The 27446-nt window shown below is 54.6% G+C and overlaps 1 protein-coding gene and 1 long non-coding RNA gene across 3 annotated transcripts in view; one reads left to right on the top strand and one right to left on the bottom strand.

Moving 5' to 3' along the window:
* The window catches only part of LOC140262321 (uncharacterized), a 24407-nt gene extending 9482 nt beyond the window's left edge, over positions 1-14925 (top strand). Inside the window, exons 3-5 of one of the 2 annotated variants that reach the window (XR_011905826.1) lie at positions 3696-3819; positions 3896-3986; positions 13786-14925. This is a non-coding gene — a long non-coding RNA (uncharacterized lncRNA). Of the gene's footprint in view, positions 1-3695; positions 3820-3895; positions 3987-4632; positions 5235-13785 lie in introns of those variants that run through there. The other variant, XR_011905827.1, reaches the window with a different exon arrangement.
* On the bottom strand, positions 13448-27446 carry NGFR (nerve growth factor receptor). The gene is made up of 6 exons (XM_072356603.1): positions 27319-27446; positions 23835-23976; positions 19585-19944; positions 17572-17815; positions 16480-16640; positions 13448-16381 (listed from the first exon to the last, which is right to left on the bottom strand). Exons 1-6 carry the CDS (start codon positions 27358-27360, stop codon positions 16080-16082), a joined length of 1251 nt encoding a protein of 416 aa, XP_072212704.1. The 5' UTR covers positions 27361-27446; the 3' UTR covers positions 13448-16079.

Below are 27446 nucleotides of genomic sequence, written 5' to 3'. Positions count from 1 at the left end.
GCACCAAGGGGTTAAACACAAAAGGTCAGTGATTTTTTGGTATCCGAATTAAAGTCAGTGCGAAAGAGGGATGCGCGGTGCCAGGGTGGGAGAAATGAACTTGCACAAATAAATAGTGTGGGTCACATGAGTTCCTGGCTCCTTCTGGAGGAACGGAGTGTTTACCCGAGTGCCTGGAGGCCTGGCTGTGCTGTGTGCTGGAGAAGAGGCTGCTCTTCAAGGAACTGGGACTCAGCTGCTGGCAGGAGGTCTCTGGAAGATGTTTCCCTCTGCTGATGGCTTTTCCCTTTGAGTTGGGTTCACTCTGCTGGAGCTGATGGTGCTTGGGGTCTCGCCTATCCCAGAGGCACTGGTGGGTCCCTGCAGGTGGTGACCCCAGCTCTGAGAGCACTGCGGGTGCCCTGCTCCTCCCCGACAGCACCATTTGGGCGTCCCTCTGTCCTTTGTTTCACTGCTCATTCCTCCTTCTGAAGTTAAAATCCCCATGCTCCGACATCACAGCTGGTAGTTAATGGCGATGCCACGCAGGCAGGTGGTCCTGCAGCCCATCCAGCTGTCCCACAGCCAATGTGGCATGGGGACAGAGCCAAAAAGGGCTCAGTGCCTCCTTTGGAGAGGAGGCACCCCCTCATCCCTGGCTGCCTCCCCTGGTGCAGTGGGGAAATCTCCTGAGTGCAGTTCTTGGGGTGCACATCCTCATGCCCTGAAATGCTCTGTGCCCAAATCCCACTAAAAGGCACGAGTGGTGTTTACAACACAAAATGGGGCTGCAGTGTTTCCTGGTGCTGGCATCCCAAAGGGCGATGAGCCCAGCCCATTGCTGCCCTTTGCATAGAGTTTTGCTGCCTGATTTGCTCTGCAAAGACAACCGAGAAGCATTAAGAGCTCACAAACCAAGAACCAAAGCAACCGCTTTGCTGCTGCACGGCCACCAACCTCCTCAGTGCTCCCTTCTGCTTTGTGCGAGCTTTTGAGATCTGGGTGACAAAAAATCTATCATCAAGTCTTTTTTTCCCCCCCCTTTTTTCCTCATTAGAATGAAGCACAACCCCTCAGGTGCATCAGCCATGAAAGGGGCTGTCACTGCTGCACTCAATCCCATCCATGGGCTGGGGATGCAGTGGGACAGCTTCGCCTCCAGCAGCTCTGGGTTGGGCGCTTTGTAACTGAGGTTCCTTTTTGTAAAGGCACAAAAGTGTTTCAGTGGGTTTGGGAAGCTGCTCTGCCCTCTAGCAGAGCCACAAGTCCTACACGGAGATGCTGGGCTGTTCCCCAGTGGGGTTGCTTTATTCTTTTTTGAGGACTTAAGCTCTTTGTTGGAGATACTGGGGTGTCCTCAAGGATCCCCGTGAGCTCTCCTTCGGGTAACACTCCTTTGTAACAAGTTTCTGCTGCCTGGAAAAGCTATTTCTTCTCCTGCTCTTCTGTGATGGGTGTGATAATTGGGGCTAAATTGATTCAAACCATTTCCTGTAAGTCCTCAGGGAATACATTGCCCTGATCAATGGATGCTCCTGGCAGCCCCACACAGTGCTCTGCGGCGATGCTTTGTTGAATCCATCTCCCTCTTGTCCCCATCAGTTCTGCTTTGAGCACTGATCCCAACCTTCCCTGGGCTCTGTTGCTTTGGGCATGTCTCATTGTGATGCAGTGAGCAGGACAAGGCTGGGATTTGGGTGTCATCAGGTGCAGGCTGTGGCCTCTCCACCTTCAGCACATGGCATAGAGTGTCCCATTTTGGGGACAGAAGGGACTGGGATAGATGCAGGGATTTGGCTGTCTTGGCTGAAGGCCTTTTCCCATGCAATTTCTGCCTTCTGCTCTGCAGTCCCCCTCATCCATTGGAACAGTTTCTCTGCTCTCTCCTTTTGGGTTCACTGCTGGGAGCTCAGCACATCCACACATTTATCACCCATGGGATGCAGCTCTCTCTCACTGTGCCTTCCGGGACAATGATTTCTTGCCTTCACCTTCTCACCAGCTCTGCGGATGGTGTTTGCTAAGTGTATTTTAATGTGTTCACCTTTAACCTCCTGCCTAGATATGCATTGATCCTAAATGGAATCAGGGTGGGGACAGAGCTGCAGCCACCCTGGGTTCAGCAAAGTGAGGTCCCTGCATCTCATCCATGCTGGAAATGGGGCTATGAGCCCCAAAATACAGAGAATGCAGAAATTTAAGAGAGGAATTGGATACCCCACTCCCACAGCACTGTCCTGTTGGCAGAATGAGGTTTGCCACCATTGCTGATGGCAGCGCATGGTGCAAGCAGGTCCTGCTGGCTGCTTTCCTATGGAACATTCATGCTGAAGTTGTGGACTGGTGCAGGTAGCAGCCATTTTCTGCCTCAAACATGGGAAAAATCAATGCAGTCCCACTGTGATCCCACTACGTGCTGGGCACGGGGCTGTCACCTTGTAGCAGCACATGGAGCAATGCAACCCCAGCCCCTGGGAGGGGGATTCTATTGCTGCTGAGCAAGAAACATCTGCAAGCAGTGAGCACAGCCTGGAGAGATGGGACATGCTAATCACCAACCTGAAGGTGGGAGCGATGGGAGGTAGGAGGTAAATCTGAGCTATCCCAGCTGCTGCCTGCCAGGCCTTGCTCATGTCACAAGGAAAAGGCATTTCTTTAGGGGAGGGGGAAATGATTTCACATCTGAACTCTGTGCTGTCTGCAGAGGCACCAGCATGGGCCCTTTCTATGAGTTATTGCCTCCAGGTCACCTCCAGCCCTCCCTGTTTCCAGGCTGCACAGCAGTTTAGGACTCCCCCAACCACCTCCAAACAGCACCCGTTTGTCCCCATCTCTTCTCTCTATGGGGCAGAGGAGGTGGAGGTGCTGCTGGAGCATCCCAGGGCAGCATAGGACAGAGCCAAACCATGGGGTCACTTGCGTGAAGGCAGTGTAGGAGGGCAGAGTGGATTCAAGTTCATCAGAATGTTCCCCCTCTCTCCGACTCTACTTTCGGTTGTAAACAGGAAGCTGAGGTTTGATGTCACCCCCAAAACTTTGCAGAAACGTGGCCTGCTTTTATAGCGGCTTTTATTTATTTGTTTCTTCCCCTCATTGGGAAACAGAGAGTTTGCAGCTGATGGGAAGCAGGGGAGGTGCTAAAATCCAGCCCCCCAAATATCTGCGGTGCCTTTCACTGTAAAACCCAGATCTCCTCCCGATGGGGGGGGAACAGAGACGGAAAAGGGGATAATGTTTCCCTCAGTTCCCATTGTCCCAGCACTGGACTTTGTTCGAGAGGAGGTGATGATTTACCCTGGGGCCGGGGGGGGGTTGATTTACAGAGCAGCATTGTCTCCATGGTTGGGGCTGTTTATTTCTTTCCCTTGGAAAAGCTGTATCCGTTATCTTCCTTCCTGTAAAAATCCCATCCAAGCAGATAAAAGCCCCTCACAGCTCCCGTGGGGGGGTGTTGCATCATGCTCAGGGCTGTGTCCACCCCCCCCAAGCCCTGCTCACCTGCATCCACTGAGTTGGGGGGGGGGGGGGAGATGGGGAGGAAACCAGGTGTGGTGGAGCTTAATTGGTTTTAAATTAATATGAAGGAGCCTGAAAGGTGTAGGGAGTGTTCTTGGTTTCCTTGGGAAGTACTTGCTGCTGCTGCCAGGGGCTGAGGAGAGGTCTGTGGGTTTGTTCCAATTAGGGGGTAACAAAGCTGTGTTTTCCTTTCTCCTCAGTCCTAGCAAAGCGTGGAACATGCTGTGAGTCCAGGTGAGCTCTCTCCTAATGGGAACATCCAATGAAGGCTGCAGTGTGGAGCAAGTGGGAGAGCAGAGCCAGGAGCCCCTATGGGCGCAGCAGGTATGGAGGGGGGTGCTGGGTGTCAGCCAAGGAGGGAGGAAATGACATATAAAAATCATGTAAAATCTCTGATCAGCTCTGCATGACATTGCTGGGACGGGAGCCCACTGCTGGATTTTCCTAGGAGGAGACCCTGCTGCTGCTGCTGCATTGTTCCATCTTACCGGGTAAGGCTGTGCTGGGGGTGCCCAAAGCCTCAGGGTGTGCAGGGCTGAGGTTTGGGGACACAGTGAGGTGATGGGGACGTTCCCAGGCTCCTCCAAGTCCAGATATAAACCACGAACCATGGAAGGGGAGGGCTTTGCTCAGCTGCCAACAGAGGGGAAGCAGGTGGGGACGTGGTGTTTGAAGGGTGTCAAAAGCATCACGGTGCGGTGTCAACCTTGGGGATGGACAAACAGATCCCACAGCACCAGGAGTTTGGGGTCAGAGAACCCAAGTGACAGCCTGAGACACCACCGCCTGCGGGGCTGAGGGGGCAGCAGCATCAATCCTTCCTTCAGAACGCTTCATTTCCATCCCCAGCATCGCTCCCTTTTCATTTTGCATGTGTCAGCAACAGCCAGCGGGGCCGTTCTGCTGTCACATCCCCACACGCTGTCCCTGCACACGTCGAGCAGACGGAGATGTTTTAATTAACAAAATCACAGCGTCGCGTCTCGGAGCCGGATTGAAGAGGCAGCGCTGGGAGCGAGCGGCTGCTTCCCTGCTGTTGTGTCCATAAAGGCTCCACGTCCCCAATGGGCAGCTGAAGGTCAAGCAGATGGGTTTGGTTTTTTCTTGCCCCTTGAGTCATTTTTCCATTTGATTAAGGAAAAAGATGCGTGGCAGCGGCTGTTGGGAAATCTCAGGCTCTATCTTGAGAAGGACTGCGGCTCGCAGCGCTCGTGCATGGATGGTGCTCCTTTGTTCTCTGTCCATTTGTAAGGGGAGAGGAGCCAAGGGGCCGGGCAGAGATTTCTCAATCCTAGTGAAAGTCTTGAGGTCACTTCTTGAGTCCCTGCTGCTGCATCCCACTGCAAGAGAAACACAAACCCGTGTGGAACGCGTTTAGGTTGGAGCTCTGTCACCAGCACGAAACCCCAACCAGATTACAGCAGGATGGTGCTGAGCCTCAGCCAGACATCAACTTTCCTCCTCTCATCCATTTATCCTCTTCAGACTCATCAAACTCCCATTCCTGGTGTCACTCATATAACCAAAGAGCAAACCAATTCACTTGCTGGATGAAACGTTTTCTGGATGAAGACCCCTCCTTTCCCCGCTTCTTTTGCTCCGCGTTGTCCAGCTGCTGGGCTTTGCAAAGCAATTTGCTATGACGGAATGCTACGCAGCTGTTTCTCACTACGGAACTCTTCAGAGGTGGATTATTTGTCACTCCTCCAGCTTAATAATAATAATCCTTTAATGCATATATATATATATATTTTGTCATCCTTTGAGGGAAGAAAATGCTCCCATGTGGTTTTATGGCGGCGGTGCTTTTCCATGCACACACACAGAGCTCCATCTAACCCAAACAGCTCCCGCAGCGCTGAGTATGAAGTCTTAAAATATGACAGCCCTGGGTCAGGAGTGTCTTAAAACCGCTGCATAACAGGCGTGTAAAAGAGATGGGGAAAGTGAATGTTTCCGACGTGCCGGTGGCCGCGGAGGCCCCGCTCCCTTTGTGCTCTATGGGAAACTTGTGAAAATATTAGTTCTCCATCAGTGCTGGATCATGGCTGTCCCGTGGGTTTGGGGGGGGGGAGTTGTGGTTGGCTCTGTGCAGCACAGCTGGAGGGTGGCGGGCAGATGTGTGCATCTCACTCCAGATGTGCTGTGTGAAGCTGTGCACTGTGTCACCTCCTGCGTGCAGAGATGGGGCTGCTCGCTCGGGTTGGTGCTTTCTGCCCTTGCTGTGGTTGCTCTGAGCCAGGTGAGGGCTAAGGGTAAAGGCTTCATGCACCCCTCACCATAGGATGCCGTGTGCTCCAGCCCATAGACTGCAACAGCTGCAGCACTGTGTGACTGTAGCCTGGCCAAACTGCAAGCTTTTGGGGGAGTGGAGGAGCAGAGGGTGCTCAGCGTGGCTCTGCTCCGTGCACATGGCCAATATTGTCCCTGTGTGCTCCCCACGTGGCTGCATCCAAACCCTGCATCATAGCCACCCATACTGGGGATGTGCTTCAGTCAGCACCCTGCAGCCAGAATACTGAGACTCCCAGTTCTCAATGGTAGCCTCCCCCTGAGCTATCCAACCCTTCCTTATAGAATCACCAAGGTTAGAAAAGACCTCTAAGACCATCCCTTCATCTGTCAACAATATTTCCCATTAAACCAGGTCCTTCAGTACAACCTCTAAATGTTTCTTGAGCACAACCAGGGGTGATGACTCCACCTCTTCGGGTTGGCCAACCCTCCATTGAGTTGGCTAAAAGTTCTTGTGCTTGACCTGCAAACCTGCCCTCTATGTGCCCTATTTCACCCCACAGCTCCAATGCTTTCCAGCCCAATGAGGATGCATAGGGTTAAATTTTTGAGATGCTGCTGGGATCAAGGGAGGGCACGGGGTTGTGGAAACCCCATAGGTGGTCAGCGCTGAAACTCTGTGATGCACAGCTTCAAATGAAGGCTTAGATCCACTGCAATGCAACCTGCTGGGAGCTGGATGCTGTGAGTGAATTCAACACAGAGCAACATCGGTGCCAAAATTCGGACAACTTGCTGTGCTTCAAGGAAATTAAAAAGCCCTTTCTGCTGGTTTTGCTTACCCAAACGCTGGCAGCCTCAGCTGACCCAGCACACCGAAGGAATCAGCGTTCTGAGCAGGCTCAGGGTTAGATTTGCTTCTTACAGCTTCCTGTCCTGATGAGAAAGGCAAAGTTATTTTGGGAACACCGTGAATGAAAACCAAGAGGTGACCGAGGCAGCTGTGGGGTGGGGGCAGCCAGAGACAGCACACTTCTACCCACAGAAGATGCTCCGGAGGCTGTTTGCCTTTGATTCCTTCTCCCCAAGTGCAATGAGGAGCAATTATCCTTCCCATAAAAGACTCCTTCTTTTAGGGGACTCGTAGGGACTTCAAAGAAAGGGCAGGTCTCTCTGGGGAACAAAGTTGTCATTGGAGTGATTCTGGGCTGATGAAAAGCACCCGCCTGCTGCTGCCCAGCGCTCTGCTCCCACCAAGGGTTGGTTCAAAGCGAGCAGCCCCAGGGGATGGTGCATTCCATGCAGTGATTCCATGCTGCAAGACCCCGTCCCAGCCAGGACTTGGAGCTCTGATGCTCACCATGCACTGCCCATAGGGCTGAGCAGCAGTTTGGGGCTCACTCCTTGCAAACAGGAGCTGCTTCCCAGCTGTTGCTGTGGTTGTTGGTGGGAGGATGGGCTTGAGGCACTGCGACCCCATAGCCAAACACTGCAGCAGCCTCGTGAGGAAGCAGCTCAGTTTCCCAAGCTCTCAGCGCCCAATTGCCAGCAGCCCCATGGGATGTGACACGCTGAAAGAATCCCCATTTCATCCCTCACGTGAGGAAGGAAAGCACAAAGAAGCCACACAAGGACCAGAAGCTTTGCTGGAGCCACTCGGGGCTTTGCTACCCCACGCAGTGACGGGAGGGAGCTGGGTTGCAAAGAAGCAGAAGGCACCAGAAAAGCACTCTGGTTTCAGGTGTCCTGAGCACTGCTGACCTGATCTTATCTCCCTGGGCAGGGGTTATCTCTGCTCATGATGAAAGCACCATGAGAGACAGTGCTGGCAGGGGAGGTGAGGTAAATGCTATTTGGTAACACAGGTGTCTGCCTTTACTTGGGTAGCCCCGAGGTGCAGAAAGACCCCCTGTCCCACCTTGTGTCCCTGCCCCTATTGCCTCCTTCATCCCCACCTTGGGTGCAGGACACCTCTGCTCCCCTACCCCAGCTCCCCATTGCTTTTGTACTGATGATGTGCAACTTCCACCTGCCATTTCCTCCAAGCTGGAATTCCCAGCTCCTGGATTCAGCCACCTCCACCTTTTGGTCAATTTTCAGCTCCCAACACTCTTTCTCAGGGCCCATTTTCTCCTCAATTTACTCCGTACCATCTCAACCCAGCATCAACAGTCAGCAGAGCTGAGGCTTCAAGCAAGAACCTGGACGTGGTGGGGGATCAGGCAACAAGGGGCTGGGATGCAATTCTTGGCAGAAACCCTCTCTGAGGTTTTCTGGCTTCCAGTGATGCTCCGTTCTGCTAATTGGCTGCACGCAGCCCTGGCTGAGCTCTGACTTCCAGCTTGTGCATCGCTCAGCACAGCCGCACGGATGCGTGGGATGCACAGCATCCTTATGTCACGTTTGTGGGGAACAATGGGGCTGCTGAGCAAAGCCAGCCCTACATGGGGATACCGCAGGCATCACTCCATTCCCCACCCCCCAAAGCAGCTGCATAGGTTCATTTCCCTAGCAAATGAACAGCGGGGAAGGGGGCAAATAATGCTGGAGCCCAGGTGGCCCCTCTCACTGCCCAGTCCCAATGGGATGCTGGCGGGGGGACAGGGAGAGAAAGGGGGAATGAGTGGTCTGGGAGTGCTCGCTGGTGGGGATTAAAGGCTCAGTCTTGAGATGAGAGAAGGAAATGAGAATTAAATCAGTTTCTAGCGCCTGTTCGATGTTGGGGGAGGATTTATGGCTTGGGTCGGGATGGCAGCACAGCTGGCGAGGGGACCATGCAAAGAGGGAGGGTCTGGGGGGAGTAGTGGGGGGTCAGGGACCCTCCTTGCTCCTGGAGCAGGGAGCAGTACTGTGCAATGCTGGGTTCCTATGGGTGCAGGGTATTGTGGAGGGGGAACAGGAGTACCGTGGGGCTGCACCATAGGGAAGTCTGGTGGGGCTGAATCCCAGGCCATGAGCATTGTGGGAGCAACAAGATAAAGCCCTTCACCTGCTGCCCTCTCCTTTCATACCTTCCCTGTGCTCCCAGTTGTGTGTGTCAGAGCAGTGTCAGGTCCCCCACTCCCTCCCTCCCCAAATCCCACATTGCCCAGCCCTTCCTGACCCCCATCCATCACTTTTCTCTGCCTCCATCTCCTTTTTCTCCCTCTCTCCCCTTTCCTTTTGTTTTCCCTGCCTGTCATCATTCACCACGCAGGATGCTGAGCTGAAAAAGCCTCATCCACTCCATTGCCAATGGGGCAGGGACACGGTCATCACTGTGCCCCCACCAGCAGTGGGGTGGCAATGGGGCGCCTGGCAGGAGCTGCCCATAAAATGAAGAAAGTTAATCACGGAGCTAATTGAAACCAGCAGCCCTGGCGTGTTCTGAGCAGAGGGGAGGAAGGAAGGGGGTGGGAAGCTGGGGCTGGTTTGGGTGGGGGGTGGTGTCTTTGGGGTTTTGTGTTTGTGTTTTTTAAGCCATGGAACAAATCCATATGGTTGCGCAGGCAATTCCCAGGAACTCTTAGCCTGGGCTCAATCATGAAATGTCTCAATCCTTTCACTCTGAGTGTAAAATTGAGGTTCTTTGGGAGGAAATTGTTTGTTTGGCAGTGCTTTACTAGGGCTGTGCAAGCAGCACTGCCATGGGAAGGGGGAGTTTCCTTCTCTCCCCCCAGCAGGACTGTGCTGTTTGCCCATCGTCCCCATGCATGGTGTGGGACTGTGACACCCATCAGACTCATGGGTGGGAGCAGGCATGGATATCCCCATGTCTCTATGCAATGTGGGTCCAGGACACCCATCAGACTCAGAGAGGGAAGCAAGGATGGGTAGGGATCCTGGCTGGGTGAGGAGGGGCAATGGGTGCTGCCATTCCATCACTGTGTTCCCATCAGTTCCACTGCCAGCACTGTGTGACTCTCATCCCCCCCCTCACTAATTTCTCTCATTACACCCCTAATAATTAACACATCCCCAGTCCAAGCTGCCCTCCTGCATTGTGTTTCAGCTTTGAAGCCATCACTCAGTGCTGCAAGACACGGGCAGGTTCACCCCATTGATGGGTGCTGCTTCCCATGGGATGTTTGGGAAAACCTGAATGGTGCTGAGATCCATGTGTGGATCTGCAACTGTTCTCCACCTCCAGGCTCCAACCTTGCAACCGTGTGAGTGATCCTTTGGGTGCTTTCCAGCTCTGAACTGAAGCATCTCTGCAAAACAAAACAAAACAAAACAAAACAAAACAAAACAGAAAAAGCCCTGATTATTCCAGGCTGCAAAGCAGGTCTGCAGCAATTAGAGATGGAACAAAACCCTTCCAGCTCCGGAGCCACGAAGGGGAAAAACAAATTTGCATGAGGATGGATTTGAGCTTAAAGACAGACTGCCCCAACCCTGAGCGCTGAGGGTGGCAGGGATGTGCCTGGGTTAGGAGTGGGCTGCCATCCCCACTGCCTTCCCACGACCCTCCTGGCGCCCGCCCCGCTCACAAAACCAGAACTCCTTATTGCTGAGAACTTAATCTGGTGGTTTTGTGCAGCAAAACTCCAGCGGCCGTCAGCTGGGAGCGGGGGCTGCACTCAGCAGCATGGGAAAGTCTCGTTTTGCATCTAATGAAAATTTCATTCTTTGTTGTTCTTCTTTCTTTCTTTCTATATACATCTTTCCCCCCCCCCCCCTCTTGACTACAAAAGGGAGACGTTTCCAACGTGCAGCAGCAGCAGCTGGAGATTAAAAAAAAAGGATAAAATATTTATTCTAAAATGAGACAGTAATAAACGAACCTGGGAGCTCGGATCTGAGCGGGATTTACGGTCGCTTTGTCTTTCAGATGGGAAAAGTGAGTCAGCCGGAGGCTGCACCGCTCTGCTTTTTCCACCTTTCAAGGCCATGAGAGCCCTGTTAGCCACCTTGCAGCTCAAGGCTGAGTCTCAGCTGCGTTTTACCCCTGAGCAGAGGACTTTTCCCATCTCTTTGGAGCCGTCCCATCCCACAGTGGGTGCGGAGCTGGACTTCCATTTGCCTGGGAATGCAAATCTCCCTCATCAGTCCCACGCTGCCTTTGAAATAAGAGAAAGTCAGCCCCTGCCAGGTCCTGGGGAGGCTTTTTCCTGCTCGTGGTGATTTTGTCTTCAGCTGTGTTTGGAAGGAAACCAGCACGGCCACTTTCTCCCGGTCTCCGTAAATCATCCAACCCCCCCCCCCCCCAACCTGACTCCTCTTTCCCCTTTCATACTAAAATAAAGGAAATAATTAAAAGAGCAGGAAAATGAACTGCTGGCAGGTTTCCTACAGACCCTCTCAGTGCTGCAGTGCTGTTGCTTGGCCATAGGGCAGCCTCTCCATAGCAGGGCACTATTGCCCGCTGTCTTTGTGCAAAGCAGAGCACTGCAGTTTGCCCCGGTGGCTCCTTGGCAGCATCTGCAAATGGGCACTGCATCTTGCATCAGTGTTGCAGCAGCAGCAAACTGCATTTCACAGCAATGCTTTGAAGGAAACCAGGGAGATGTCCCTCATTTATCCCCAGGATCTCCTTGCTGAGGGTTGCTATGGGGTTTGCTGGGTGCCTCCTTTGCATCCTTGCTCTTAGGATCCTGGATCTAGGTGTTTTCTCAGCATGTTTTGGGCAATGCTTCACAACCCTCTTGCACTTACAGGGATGATTCAGCAGCAATAGGAGCTGCACATGCATGGAGGAGACCATTGCCTTGCTGAAGTATCAACTCTCATGCTGCCTCTACCTGAATGCACCCACCTGGGGCTGTTTTCCTCTCCCTGCTTGCAGGGCCACATCCATTAAAACCCAGACCTCTCCTCCCCTCCCCATGCTTTGTTTCCAGCTTTGGCCCAGCAGGGTCACCTGGGGGATATTCAGGTGTGAGAAGGGGCAGGGCATGGCAAATCTAATCTCCCCTTTCTCTTTGCTGCCCTGTGCATGGTGAGGAGGTTTCCTCATGTCAAGGGGGTGAGGTGTCTTCTGCTATCTATTCTTCCCATGTGAGTGAGGGAGGGCTGGCTGCTGGCTGCATTATATTGGGGTGGCTTTGTGGTTGTAGGGGGTGGTCTTGGCTCTGTCACCACCCAGATGTCCTCATCTCACAACTTCCTGTGCCAAGACATCTGGACCCTGCCCACCTGTGTTCCCTGTCCACGGTGGGGACACTCTGAGTCACCTTTCTCCCTGTTCTGCCTTGTAAGGCACTGAGCACATTGTTTCTGCCCTTTAGTCCCAGGCTTATCCCATTCTAATCCCAGCACTGCTTTCTGCTGGAGCTTCAAGAAGTGCACCAGCATCAAGAATAACAGGCTCAGGCCATGCACGTTTCCCTGAGCCTGGCTGATGGGACAGCACAGCCCCTTGTGATGCAATGCCTGCTTCCAATTACTGGGGAATGCAGCCCATATGGTGGGCAGATTTTGGGGGTGGGAGGGGGGAGCTGAGCTCTGCTGCTGCAGGCACTACTGGCAGCTCATGGTGTCCTGGTGAGGTCAAGACCTGAGTGCCCCAAATCCCACCTTCCCTGCACCCACTGCCCCCCATGGCAGCCTTGGGGTGACTTGCAGGAATACTTGTTTGTCTCCTTTGTGGAGGCAGACAGATGCTTGGGGAAGAAATAGAGGTGAGATTAGTGCTCCCCATCTGCAGCTGGGTGCCGTGAGCTGTTGTTTCATCTGCAAAGCCCTGCTGCAGTTCTGGAAGCTCCATTCCCATCGTTGTCCCTATGCAAAATGAGGTTTGTGGCTCCCTGCTCATGCATGGGGTGAAAGCATATTGATACGCTGGGGTAGTGACACCAGTAAAAGAGGAAGCTTCCCAGCACCCTTCCCAAAGTCTTGCTCAGCAGCCCATGCAAACATCAGACTCCTTTCCAGACCTTATTCCCTTTTCCCCCCCTTCCTGAGCTAACCATAAATCAGATCGCTCTCCTCAAGGACCATCTACTGCAGCTGACCTTGCACACAAAGACCACCTAGCAAAGCTCCTTCTCCGAAGCATTGCCTCAGCCATGGATATGGGGACAGTGTAGGAGTGAAGGGCACGCATGGACCCCCAACAAACCCCATTTCTGCCTATGGGTCCAAATCTTCCTGGGTGCTGCAGGCAGACACATCTGAGCTCTGCTTTCAGCCTGGCTCTGTTCCTCATCTCTGCTCCAGCTTTTTTCCCAGGGGAGGATGGAGATTAAGAGGAAGCAGATTAAACCTAATGGATTGATTGCAATTATTTCCCCTTGTTTATTTGCAGTACCATGTGGGAGCCTGAAGAAAAGGAGAAAAAAAATAAAAGGAGGGGAATGATCTTTTATGTCTGTAGTCCTGGTCCTCATTACATTTCCTGCCAGCCAAAAATAAAACCAGTTACATTGGAGCATCCTATTTCAAGCTCTCATAAACTGCAATGTGTAAATACTTCTGCGCAAACCCACACGCAACCCTATGCAAAGTAATGGAGCAGCAGCCCTGTGCAGTCCCCACTGCCTTTATATCTCCCCATTTGTCCATGATTGGGGACATGGGGTCAGCTCTTTGCTGTAAGACTCAACCATTGGGGGGGATGTTGACCTGTCACCATACCCAACAGCGCTGGAGCTCATCCAAAGCCCGGTCCTCCATCAGACAGGTTATGTTTTCCCCCTAAATTTGGGTGCAGAATGGGCTGATGGTTGGTTGGACTGGATGCTCTTAATCTCAATGAGTCTTTGATTCTTGCTTGGGGAAAACCAAGAGGCAAGCCAACGTTGTGATGCTCTTTATTGGCATCCAACCGATACACAACGATAGTACCGCCGAGCCGACCCCCGTGCAGATCCCACCTCCCACCTCATGCTGCTCAGCCCTCCCAGCACACCCACAAACTCCTACGACGGCAATTTCTTCACCGTTAAGACTCTCTAATAAACTGGCATTGGTATTACAGAAGGGAGCGGGGGAACAAGTGGAGAAACTCACGTTCTTTGTACAACAGAAACATTAGAAAAGGACACAAAACGTACCGACGAGCACTAACTTTGGCTTGTTTTTCCCTTATTTTTGTTGTAATTTTTATTGTTACTGTTATTATTCTTCCTGCAGTGTGGGATTCGAGGCATCCCGTGGCTTCTCTTTGGATGCTGAGTTTGTCTCTGTTTTCTCAGCCGTGAGGTTGGTTGAAGGGTGAGGAAACGACCCTTTGCTATGGCAATAGAAACCTGAGACCGTGGCAACGTTGTCCTGAAGAAAAGCAATTTATGTCTGGCACTGCACACTTGGGCTTGGCCAGACCGAAGCAGGCAGTTTTGGATCCAGAGTTGGTGGCACCCAGTGCTTGGTTTGAGTCGCGTCTTCAGAAGAAAAATAAAGGGACCGATAAAACCAACAATGCAACAACCAGCATTTACACTTGTCCCAAAGCATCCGTGGGAATGGCTTGGTCTGGAGGAATCGGTGCCCTATCCAGGGGCTTGCATGTGGGGCAGTTCCCTTGGACTTCAGTGGTGGGAGACATTTGGGATGCAGACATGGCAAACGTAGCCCTGTTGGGACTGAATCTTCCCATCCAACAAGTTCAGCATGTAGAGCCGGTGGTCAAGGTATGGCACAATCGTTCTCATGAAGGGATCTCTGCTCTTGCAGCACAGATGCTCTGCATGAGGCGTTGAACATCCCAACGTGGCAATCAGTCTGTGCTCTCTTATTTTCTGAATCAGGCAGCAACATTTCCAAAGGCTTATAAAGGAACTGAGTGCTCAGTTCCTATTGAGATTAGCTTCGATAATCCCAGCTTGACTAAGTCTGGAGGCATCTCTGGGTCCATCTGATGCCCCCCAAGGGATGATGCCCATGACTACATCCAGGTGGGCTTTGGAGATCTCCAGCATGGAGAATCCACAGACTATTTGGGCAACCTGAAGTGCTTCCTGATAGTCAAAGAGAAACAGCCTGCAAAGAACAAAGCTCTCCCTGCAACAACCTGGAATGGCCAAATCCTTCAGTTCTTTTGAGTTTCATGACAATTTTTTGGAGCCTGCATGTGTGCGTTTCCCTGCATTCTCCATTGAGTCTTTAAGGCCAGTCTTTAAGACAAGGTGGGAACAAGGACATGGCTGCAAAAGGGAAAGCTCAGCTTGCAGGCACGATGCTGTGAGCAAGCAGCCCGCGGTGCACTGCAACAGAGGTGATCCACACCAGAAGTAGAAACGTTGAGCATTAGTAAAATGACACAGTATTATTTACAAGTCTTGCTTAGCTCCTTAAAGAGGGAAAGAAAATCACCTTCTGCACTCGGTAAAGCTTCTGGATGAAGCATGAGGTGAGCGGGGAGGCTGGGATGGATGTAGATCCGTGCATGAACTCGCCTTGCAGTCCTTGCTCTGCTAACAGCCTCAGGGAGAGGGAGACAGTGAACCTGCCATATTGGGTGGGATGTCCTCCAGGACCATGGCAGCTCAAAGGGGAAAGCTCAGGGTGCTCACATGGCAGCTGCTCCTCCAGCATCACTGCTGGGAAAGGAGCTGGGGCTGGCACCCCAAAGCTATGAGCTAGGGGGTCAGAGCAGGGCTGGCATGGGGCACCTGGGTGGCTTTGATCCTGGGCCAGTGCAGTAAGGGGACACCTGGTTCGTGGTGAGGGGAGGACAAGCAAAGCCCTTTTGTCACATCCCTGTTGCAGGCACTTTTTCAGCCCTTTAGACCTTCAGTGTTCCCTTCCTGGAGCTCTCCTTAGGGCTGTCCCTGGTGTTTGGTGGCTGCTCCTCATCAAGACCAAACCCTGCCAGCCCTGAGCATGGGGACAGCCCACCCCGAGTTTCACAGTGTAGGTGGGGCTGCTGGAAACAGAGTCCTTTCCCCCAGCCCCCCCCCCCCCCCCCCCAGGACAGAGCCCCATCCCCAAATCCTGCTGCAACTGCTCTGCTGCTCTCCGTGCCCACCCCAGCCCTTCATTTCACCCCACACCATTTCATTTGCAGCTTGGGGGGAAGCAGCTGAGTTTGGGGTCATCAGATGAGAGCAGAAGACAACAGTGATGAAGACAATGGGGAAAAAGAAGAGTAGGAGGGAGAACTGGAACCAGGAGAAGAGGCTGGAAATAGAGAGAGGAAGAGAGACCTGAGAGTGGTGCTCATCCCTGCCCTCAAAGCTGCCCTGGGGGCAGGCACAGAGCAGGACCCCGAGCCCAGATTATGGGCTGCTAGGGGGAGGCAGCGGTGGGAGGGGGCGATACCGAAAACAGGAGCTCAGTGCATACAGGGCCATAAAGCGAGGAGGGGTGGGGGGTCCCCTCTTCCTCCCCACCCTTCTCTCCAGGGCTCTTGGTGCCAGGGAGGGGGAAGGCAATAAGGCAGCCGGGCAGGGGACCCCTGGCTGCACCTCCCCCCCCCGGGCCGCCCTTCACACGGGTGAGGTGGCGGTGGACTCGCTGTACAAGCTCTCAGCGATGTCCCCACGTTGGATCTTCCGAAGGGCCACCAGGAGGGCATCGAGAGTGGCCGTCTCCTTGGCTGACCAGTCAGCCAGCAGTGCTCGGGCGGGCGATTCCTCCCGTGTGAAGCAGTCTATGAGGTCCTCCTTGTAGCCCAGCTCCCCTGCCAGCTGCCGCCACGTCTCCTCCGCCGAGCTGCTCAGCAGTTTCTCCACCTCTTCCTGCTTGCTGGGTGGCAGGCTGGCATACAGGCTCCCGTCTCCCTTTGGTGCTGGGAAGGGCAAGCAATGGGAGAACATGTTAAGGAGTTGTGATGCTGTGCCCACATTCCCCCCTTCCCCCCTTGCCCTGCAGCCCTCATCACCCTACCTGGTCCCTGCGTGCTCTGGTTGGGCTGCTGCTGGTCGTGTAAGCTCTGGCTGTCCACTGAGATGCCACTGTCACTGTGCAGCTTCTCCCCCTCTGGGGAAGGCGTCTGGTTCACAGGGCGGTTGTTGGCTCCCTGTTTGTTCTGCTTGCAGCTGTTCCACCTGCACAGAGAATAGCAGTGGCATGGTGGTCACTGTTCCCCTAATGAGCATCCCTCTGCTTGCACCTTTCCTTTTGGGAGTGGGTCCATTGCTTTGTGCCCTGCTTGAGAGTGTTTTCCCAAGGAGATGTGCTTCTTACATTAAACTTCTGGCTCAACCTCTGCAGCAGATGCATCAGGTTAAGCCAGCTTTGCTTTTGTAGATGCCCAGCTCCTAAGCTATGCAATGGACCAGGACCAAGCTCCTTTCTGCACGGACCCACACATGTGTGCCTGTGCTCCTGGGGCACATAGGGCTGCATGCAGAGCCCTACGTGCATCGCTGCACCCACATGAAGGCACAGCTGTGGCTGCTGCCTTTTGGTGGTCACACCCATGCCTTCACACCTGTACTGCTGCCTTCTCATGGTCCATGCATGTGATGATTTGTGCCCTCTGGGGCTGGAGAGGAGCCACCACTGAGCCCAGGGTAGTGGCAGGGATCGGGATGGATGAGATTGAGGGTCATATATGGGACACATGGAGCTGAGCAGATGCATGAGCCCTGGGACACGGTCCTGGTGGAGAAGGGATGCAAGGGGGGACTGACCCCCCTCATGGTGCCCCCAGAGATGCACAAAGAGCAGCCAAGCCAGTCCTGACCTGCATGGGGCCAGGTGCATGCCCTGGGATGAGCTGCTGAGTGTGATCAGATATGATGTGCCAGAGCAGGGGGGGGGGGCTGAGCAGGGGGTGCTTGTGATAAGGGTGTGGGAGGGCACAGTTTGCACGCCCTCAGCTGCATTTTTTTGGCATTTCAGCTCCTGCCCTCCCTCATTTTGCAGCACTTTTGGTGAGTGCTCCAAACTCAAAGCAAGGGGCACATCCTGCTTCCCACTACCTAAATCCCTTCCATTGGGACACATCCCCACAGCTCTGCCCCAGCCCTTTACCTTTTGAAGGCAATATAAGCCACCAGCCCCACCACCACGGCTGCCAGGATGGAGCAGTACACAGGGATGAGGTTATCGGCGGTGCCACGGCTCACGACAGGCTGTGAGCTGCCCATGATGGTGGTGACAATGTCTGCCAAGGTGGTGGCCATCCCCTCAGTGTTGAAGGGGTCCCTGGTGATTGGCTCAGGGCTGTCGGAACCTGCCAGGGATGGGGTGTGAGTTGTCCAGCGTGGATGGAGGTCTGCCAGGAGGGAAAAGCAATGACAAGAGTCAGCTCCTTGTTCCCACACTTATCCTTGCAACCACCTCATCCCCAAGACCCCAGGAAGAACTGAAGCTGTTCTCTGCTCCAAATGGTGCCTGATGGTGGCTGTGGTGCTGGGACGTAGCTTTGAAGGGTTTTCTTTCCTTGCACTGGGTTTTCTCAAGAACTAACAGCAGGGGAAAATAGTGTCTCCTGTTGTTTATGGGTATCCAGCCCAGCACAAGCAGCGTTTATCCCCTCTGAGGATTTGTACCCAGAGATAAAAGCAGCTCTTTGCTCAGCTATGCAAGCCCGCTGGTGAGCCCTGGGCTCCTGTCTCTGGTCCCAGAGAGCTGATGTTGGACGTGGTCCCTGAGATGCATCCCCAGCTGCTTCCCATCTACCCCACATGAAGGCAGAGCAGCTGTCTCTGCAGTTCACAAGAAGCAACATCTGCCTGCGTTTATCTGCTGCCAGCAGCACCAGAGCCAGGATCCAGGCCCTGGGAGGGGGGAACCTCACTGATCCCCTTCCCCTGTCCCCTGCCTGCCAGGTATGCACTGCCAGCTCAGCTCCAATGTGGGTGCGACCCTGTTAACACCCATGTACCCACATGAAGATATCTCACAGAGCAGATATATCTTGTCTTGCACCATGATATGTTCATCCATGGCTGCCCAAACAGCCCCCTCAGTCCCTGCCTCCCCCAGCCCTACCCATGCCCTCCTCCAGGGGCTTCCCCTGTGCCCACTGTGAGCCCTGCAGGGCCATGTCCCTGCTCTGCCTCCTTGGGGCTGTTCCATTTCCTTGCACCCACCATGCCCCAACAACCCCTCCAAGGCACAGCCCAATTCCTGCTCTCAGCAGAACCTATTCCTGCACAGAGACAACAATACGGCCCTGATGCAACACCCAACCCAACACCCAATTTGGTTCTTGCAGCCTCTGCTCTTGCACTCTGAACCCTCCAGCTCCACCACAACACATGGGTACGGCTGTGCTCTGTCTGCTGGCTGTCCCAGGGTGGGAAAAAAGCCGTGGCATCTCCCAGTGCCACCCCCTGAGCTGGACCCCTCTGCCCTTTCAGAGCATCACTCGGGTGGCCGGCATGGCTGCATCCGGCGGGGCCCCACTGGCAGCTAACAAAGCTCACCCTGTGCTCCTTGACTTATGGCTCCATTTACTCGACCCCGCCAAGGGATCAGCCAAAGGGAGCTGCGCTGGCCGCCGCCTCGCACTGTGAATCAGTAGCGGATGGGACAAAGCCCCTTTCTCTGTCACTGCACTCAGGGCAGGGAATTGCACTGCTGCTGCTGCCAAGGAACAACCAAGGAAGAACCCAGTGCCAGCACCCCCTGAGGACCCCCCAGACAACCCCCACCAGAGTCTGGGGGCTGCACAGAGTGGAGAAGAGCTCCATTGAATGATACAAACTCTCCTGCTGCTCCCCAGCTCTATCGGAAGGCAGCAGCAGTTAATTCCCATGAGAAAGCCGTGAGCTGTCAAATTCCCTTTTGATGAAGGCTCTGGCGGCTGCAAGAGCAGCATCAGAGCTGCTGAAACTCTTGGCTGAGCTCATTAGGAAGCTGCATAATGAAGTGCCCAAGGGGACCTCAGCTGGACACGGGGTCCTCTCTTCTCCACCACAACCTGCACCCGCATTGCAAAGGGGAAACTGTGTCACAGGGCGCTCCACCTGCTTGTGCTTGCACCATGAGACACAAAGAGCCCTGCTATCCCCTTGGAGATAGAAAAGGCAGCGTTACCTCTGCACTCAGCATCGGAGGTGGCCGTGCACTCCTTCACCATCACCTCGTTCTCCTCGCAGATGGTGCAGGGCAGGCAGGGATCCACAAAATTGGCCTCATCTGAGAAGGTGCCTTCAGGGCACTCCTCACAGACGGTGTCCTGTGAGTCCCGGCAGGGGAACATGAGGCCAAAGCCCACCTCACAGATGCTGCACTCCTTGCAGCTCCCGCTCAGCTCATCCTGGAAGTAGCCATAGGCGCAGCGACACACGGCGTCGTCTGACTCCACGCAGGGCGCAGACATGCTGTGCAGCCCCACGCACTGCGTGCAGGGCTTGCACGGTTCGGTGGCACTCACTGTGTCTGAGTAGGTCACACCTGGAGGGGATACAGAGGGTGGGGTGAGGAAAGGGTTGGGGGGATGTCCCCATCCCTGTTTGTCACAGTGAACCCCAGAGTTGGCTTCACAGCTGCTCTCAGCTCCCATCCAGCCCAGGGGAGCTGGCCTTGTGCAGGAGACACAACTCTTCATCATTTTCATCCTCCTCTGTGACATAGGGAGTTTTCCCCTGCCTAGCCCCTCCAATAAACACCAAGCTCCTTCCAGCCCCAGGCATCTCTGCAGGCTCCTGCTGCCCATTCCCTTCCCATGAACAGCATCCTCCTTTTTGCAGCAGTTCCCCATGCTGAGCCACTGATTCAGTTCCCCCAAACAACTACAGCCTTCAGCACACCCACCCCAGCTACTACCGTGTACTCAGTGCCCATGTTCTCCAACAAGTCCTCATCCTAGAGCATCATCCCCACTCCTGATTTGTAGACATTCCCCATGGCCATGCTGGTACCCTACAGCCTACAAAAGCTTTCTCCTTTGCATCCTTCCTGGAGGGGTCTCATGGGGCATCACTGCCTTGTGCCCCCTCCTTGGCCTTGCAGGAGGCCACTGAACACAGAAGGTGATGAGAACAGGAGGTTACAACACTAACTGCTGACTCCTCTGACCCTGGGGCTCCAGGCTCTCCTGTTTCACCTCTCAAGATTCACTTGGCCATGTAAATCAATCCCCTTCTGAAGCCCTCCAAGCTGCCCCCGCACCGCTGCCCTCCCCATCCCCAAGGTGCTTGGGGCTATGTTTATTTTATTTTTAACACAGGAAGCTGAGATTAGTGCCTGCCCTGCAGGACACAGCTGCTCTCCCTGCACCGTGAGCTTCACAGCAGTCCCCCCATTGCCCACGATGCCAATTTCCCACCTCCTCTATAGAAAAGGTGTTGGGGGATCAAGTGCAACCCCTCTGCTAGCCATGCTCCTTGGGAAGGGGAACCACTGGCACATCTGCCTTTAGATTAGAGGTGGCAATTTCCTCCAAGTGACAGTGGGGTTGTGCACACACCCCGTGCCAGCAAAACCTTCTGCTGTGGCCTCCCAGCATCTTTGGTGACCTCCAGCTTCCCTGGGTGCCCCACAAGAGCCTGAGGATCCACCCAGGTCTGCTCAGGTGCCTCACTTCTGGGACAGAGGGGAAAGAAGAGCCCTGAGACCCCAATGAAGTGCTCCAAAGGACAAAGCAATACACCCCAAGGAACAGGGACACAGCACTGAGATGGCACAGGGCTGAGAACAGCTTCCCAAAGCCATTCTCCACTATGGACAGCATCTTTCTACACCAACCTCCCCACACCTGAGCTACACCCCAAGTGTTCAAATGTGCCCAAACCAGCACATATAGGCAATGGCAAAGGTGCAGGGGCAGAGCTGCTCCGGGTCGGCTGTCGACGTGCACAGCTCCCATTAACCTGGGCTCTTGGCTTGCATTATTCTGAATTATTGATAGGCACCATTAGAGCAGGGAAGTGGCCAGGAAAGGCATACGGCTGAGTGGGCACATTTGCAGTGGCAGCAAGGTATCCGAGCTGAGCAATTACAGCTGAGATTCAAACAGGGCCCCCTCCCTCCTGCAGCAATGGAGGCTGGCAAAGGAGATAAATAAATCATGAGGCAGAAATCAGGAAGAAGAAGGGAGGGGTTGGGGGGGGGGGGGGGGGGGGGTTGCTGGCTGGCAAGGGGTATAGAGAGAAGGAAGAAGGGAAATTCTGATTAAAAAAGCAAGTGGCCATTTGGTTTGATGGAGGGAACATCGCCTCCAGGCTTTGGCAGGGGCGGTGCTTTGATAGTAGGAAATTTCTTGTGAAATGGTTTGAGCAGTGAGTTGAGAAGACAGTGAGTTGGGAAGAAGGCCAAGGCAAAGCCTCGGAGGCAGCCCAGGGTGGAGGTGGGGATGTCATGTCCAAGGGCTGCACCCTAATTCCTTCCTACTGGCTCTGCTTGGCAATTGGGGCACTCTGTGGGAAGGCAATGCTCGTACAGCACACAGGGGGTCCTATGGAGAAGGGTGGGAGCAGCTCCACAAGAGATACTGTCCCCATCCTAATAGAGTCTGGTAATAGGATTTCCAAGCTTCCTCTCCCCCTAGAAATCCCACCCTCAGCTCAGAGGAAAGCTGGGAACCCTCCTGCATCACCTGCACCCCAGTGCTCACCCAGCATCAGCATCCCCCCATCATAGCACCTAGCAGATAAGGGGATTAGTTCCTGCTAGCATTAACAATCCATGACCACAGCTGGGTCCGGGCTGAGGGTATAAAGCAGGAAGAGTTTGCAGAGGAATTATCCCCATCTGTGGTTCTTTAAGATGTATGCTTGTTTTTTTCCCTCTTGGTGCAATGAGGGAGCCAGGTCATCTCCTTGGTGCTGCTTTCTATCAGAGTGGTAAAGACTTGGTCCTGTCCTGGGGTTTATGCTGTGCAGTTGGGACAGCCCTGCTGTGCAGTGGGGGGAGGGGGGTTGCTGTGTTTTGGAGGCCCTCAGGCAAGGGATGAAAGGGCTACGAGGCACTTGGAGGGTTCAAAGGAGAAACAGAGGCATGGGTGGTGCAGGGAGCAGCAAAACCAAGCAAGGCATAAAGTGCAATGCTGAGAGTGTTTGCTTCTGGCTTCTGTCATCCTTGTAGGGTTGTAGATAGGAGCTCAGTGCTTTTCAGCTCAGCTCCCTGACCCAATCGATCTGATGCTGCAAGAATGCAACTGTTGGGGTAGGGCAGAGCAAGCTGGGGTGCAAACCAGCACAGCAGCATTCACAAAGCTACCAACAGCCATTGCTTGACTGATTCACCCAGGTCCTGCTCTCCCCATAACCTCTGCATCCTCCATGGTGTGTAGGAACCCCTTCATCTCCCACTTCCCAGAAAGGAGGTGGGAAGTAAACCATTTCCCAACCTGGAATTGAAGGGAGTTATAGGAAATGCTGCTCTGAGTAACTCTGGTGTGCAATGCAACCCTTCCATGCCCTCTGGATTTGCTGCCCTGTATCCTGGGAGCTGGGCTGGGGCCAGGAACAGCAAGCAAACCCGCCCCAAGGTTGCAGTCAGGGGGGATGCAGCTCGGAGGGCAAGTGCTGCTCATTGATTTTGCAGAAAGGCAGAGGTATTTTTAGCACTGCTCTGTGCTGGTGCTGCTCAGGTTATAGGGCTTCTCCCCCCCCCCCCCTTTGCTCTCTGACTCCTTTTACTTCCCCTACAACGGTGCTCCGCCAATTCTGCCTTCCAAATCGGGGCTTGGCTGGCACAGATCCCCCTACAAATATTTGTCCCCAGGTCTTCAAAGAGCTTGCAGCAGTAAATTTGCAGGGTAGATCGTTTTCTGCCTATCATGGCATTGTTTAAGCAGTAATAGCTGGACCACTTCATCTGCAAGCATTTAACCAGCTCTCCTGCACAAAGCTCCAGCCGACATTTATGAAGCATTTGACATAGGCAATGTGCCTGCAGTCGGCCAGCAGAAAGCTCCCTGCCTCTCTTGGGGACTCGTGATTTGCTTCTCTCCCCTCCGACTTGCTTTTGTTTCGCAGCCTTTACAAGGTATAAGTAGCAATAGTACAGGTGGCTCCTGAGATATGGCTGGGCTGGACAGCAGAGTGAAGAGAGGAAAATTTGGGAGGCAATTGCTAGCAAGGAGCCATTCATGCAATGGAGGAACTGGAAGGGGATCTGCAATGATGCCTAGCACCAATGGGTCCCCAAACAGGGAGAGCTGCTGGGATTTGCTGGGCAGGCTTTGGGGAACTGTTGGAAACAATGCTGAGGTTTGGGGCTCTGTGCAATGGGAAAATGGAATCAAATGGCACAAAGTGCATCTACACAACAGATGTCCATAGGGGGTGGAGCCAGGTGCCCACTCATGTTCCCCAAAAGCCCCATATATCACTACTCACTGTCCAGGCAGGGCTCGCAGACGGTCTGGTTGACCCCACAGGGTTGCACAACGCCTTCACCCAGGTTGCAGGCTTTGCAGCACTCACCACTCGTCGTGTACATCTTGGTCAAGCACTTTTCCTTGGAGCCCCAGGTGGGTCCCTGGGAGAGAAAACAGCCCGGAGGTGACTCTTGTTATGGGAACTGCAAGGATGGGCAGACAGAGATGTTGTATCCAGGGAGGGTTGTGCTGCAGGGTGGATACTCAATGTCTGGGCTAAAGGGGGGCTGTGTGTTAGGTATAGGACTTAGGAGAAAGGGGAGATAAATGACTTTCCTATGCAAAAGCTTGCTCATTTGCAAAGCTTCTGCCAAATGCTACTGATCGAGGGAGGCAATGACAGCCCTTGGTCTGGGTTTGTGGGTCTTAGGGGGATGCTGGCTTTTCTGTAGGGTTACAGCATCCCCATCACAGGAGCTGTTCCCTCTACCAATGCTGTGCTGTCCTGAGCAACTCAGCCCTCCCCTGCTTGTGAAAAGCTGCCAGCCCCAGTGAAGGGTTCAGAGGGCTGAGGTCCCAATACTGCACTGGGATCAGAAATCAGACCCCTGGGTGGAAATGAAGACTTTGACAGGAGCGCAGAGAGCTTCAGCTGCCTGACAGCAGTAAGTGTACTAACTTATAAAACCTGTCATCACATATGGAAGCAATAAATGTGCCATGAGCAGCGAGGTTAGAACCTCTGCGCATCCACTTTGCAGCATGGGGAGAAGCAATGGCCATTCCCCAGAGCACTCCTTGGCCAGGGGTGATGTGTGGGGCTGGCTTTGCTCCTGCTTAACAGTCTGGAGGGTCCCGATGTTCCTGGTGCGGCAGCTGGGATGAGTTTGTATGGAAAGAGGATGGGGCAGATGGTGTCGGGACAGATGGTGCTGTTGGGCTGCTGAATGAGGCAGTGAGGAGGCAAAGAAGTGCTCAGAACTGGGGCCACCCGAAGGGACAGCAACAGCAGCTACTGTGACCATCCAGGGTCAGTTCTGTGCGCTCACTCAAACTCGGGGCCACTGTGTTCAATGGGAAGGCTGCTGTCAGGGATGTGCTCCTTTCGGGGGGGGGGAACCGTCCCTTTGCCACCGAGATAAGGCTGGTTTTGGAGGGGAAGAAACTCTCCAGGAGGCGGAGGAGCTCCACGTCCCCGTGCATCTGGACGCCTCGTCAGCCCTTTGGCCGCCGCTCTGCACAATGCGGTGTTATGAACTCAGAGGCGCATCAACCGGCATCAGCCGGCCCGGCCGGAGACAATGGAGCGCCAATTATAGGCATCTGAATGACAAAGTGCTCCAATTACCCTTCTCTTGGAAGCGTGTGCTCTCCTTCTGCGCTGCTTTGCCAGCCCGTGTTGGCACCGAGCCCCAGCTGCACGGGTGGGATGCTTGGCACGGAGGGACCCTCCCAGCACCCCCAAACAACAGCTTGGAAATGAGAGGGGGGGGGGAGCAAAGGGCTCTCTTTGCAACAGGGACAGCTCCAGGCTGCAGCGATGCTCGTGGCAGAGAGTGGGGCTGGAGCTCTCTATGCTACTTCCTTTTCTCCAGCACCTGCAGCGTGTTCCCCTGCTCGGGAGGGTTTGGGGAAGAGGGGAGCATCTGAACTTGGCTATAAATAGTGCTGGGAAGGCCGGAGCGGTGCAGCTGGGGCCGCAGCAGCCAGCTCTCCCACGCCGCCCGCGCCTGAGGCAGCTGCAAAGCAAACCCACAGGGACAGAACCCGGCTACGCTGCTTCCTCTGTGCCAAACCGGACCCCCCCTCTCCCCCCCCCCCCCCGACCTCCCCTAGTTGTCCAACACTCCACGGTCCCCTCCTAGTCCTACCCTCCGCATTTCTAAATGATGCGGAAAACGCACCTTCCAGCCCCAGATGCTGCACCCCCCCCCCCCCCCCCCACCTCCCCGCCTACGTTTCCCTTTCTACATCTCAAGCGCTGAAACATCCATAAAGATTAACACGCTTATAAGAGGGGCACATGGTCTGCATTAGCCCGCTGAAATGTGCATGTTATTAACACAACTCCCGTTGACAAAGCCACAGGTATTAACACCATAAAGCATTTTGACAGCTGGACTGGGGCTGGGGGGGGGTGAGGGGGGAGGAGAGGGGAGGGCACGGGGGGGGGGGGAAGCGATGAGGGTGCGAGCAACACCTTTGAAAGCCTTTAATTGCTTTTAGAGTAGTTTTGGTGTTCCCCTGCCCTACAGGGGGTGGCCTCGAAGGAAGATGTGCGCAGCGCAGCACCATCATCACCCAAAGCCTGGCACGGAAAGCTGCGCTGCTCTGAAACAGGGAACGGCAGCAATGCTTTAGCTGGAGACGGGCCCAGCGGCAAGCCTGGATCCGAACGGCCCGCAAGGCTGACAGACGGGTTCTGTGTATTTTGGCGGAGCATCCTGTCTAGAAAAGGCTAAAGATCTGCATCCCAGCACTCCCCAAACTTTGGGCAGTGGGAGAGCCACGTCTGAGCCGTGTGGGTCCCACAGGGCTCTGCCTCCTCCCCCAGCCCAGTCTGAGCAGTGCAGGTAAGGAGCCGTGGTAATGGGGTGCTGGGGGTACAGCCCACGGCTGTGAGTGCACATCTGGACCTGTCCCTCTTGGGACTCAGAGAAGCAGTGGGTCTCCAACCACCGCAGATCTCTATGGGGCTAGGTGGGCTTGGCAGGTGTAACCCTAAGGGCAGCCCAGACCTGTGGGGTTAGTTGTAGGAAATGGGGGACACCAAACCCAACTTGGAGCCGTGAGCCACCCACACCATTCTCCCCCTCCGTCTCCACATGAGCCTGCTGAAGCAGCAGCTTTAACGCCCTGCCCTACAGCATCCTGCTGCCCACTGAGCCCTCTGGGACCCCACAGATCCTCCAGCAGCAAAAGCCCCATTTCTGCCCCAGGTGGCTCAGTGCGTCCCCATATCCCCTGCTCTGGGACTCTCCTTCTTCCCTGGTCTCCCTTGCCCTGAAGTTTTGTCTTCAGCACAGGCTGAGGCTGTGCCCATCCCTGAGGCTTTGCCCTTCGTGCTGGGCAGTGAGTTTGGAGGCAGGAAGGGAAGGTCTGTGGGAGTTTTTGAAGGTGTGGGGTTCAGGAGGTGAGGGCACAGAGGTGGGGCTGCTTTCTTCCCATAACCTCCCGTGGAGAAAAGGGAAGGCAGAGCCCAGCTCGGTGTCAGCGGGACGCGAAGGGCTGCGCAAGAAATCCCTACGGTGTTCCCCCCACCACCCACATCCTCGCTCCTTTCCCTCTGCACCCAAACCTTCTGGGGCCCTCCGTCCCCATACAATTAGCACTCTCACTTGCCGATACCCCCGGGACCCTCCAAGCAGAACCTCACAGTCCCGTGGTACCCCTCCATTCCAGCCCCACCCGGTGCCAGAGGGACCGGGACAGTCCGTGCTGTCCATGCCCATACCCCAATGTGTCCGGCCCCCTCCCGGCTTAGCCCGCAGCCCCGCACTCACCGCCGGCAGCAGGAGCAGCAGCAGCGGTACGAACCCGGCCATGGTGCGCCGGGGCCACCTCGCATCCCCCGGGCTGCCCTCCCTCTGCCGCCCGCCGCCTCGGCAGCACCAGAAAAGGGCTGCAAGTC

Source organism: Excalfactoria chinensis, chromosome 24 (assembly GCF_039878825.1).
Source record: "Excalfactoria chinensis isolate bCotChi1 chromosome 24, bCotChi1.hap2, whole genome shotgun sequence".
NCBI classification, from domain to species: Eukaryota; Metazoa; Chordata; class Aves; order Galliformes; family Phasianidae; genus Excalfactoria; species Excalfactoria chinensis.
Note: the sequence above shows the minus strand (reverse complement) of the source record. Positions and strands in the feature narration are given on the sequence as shown.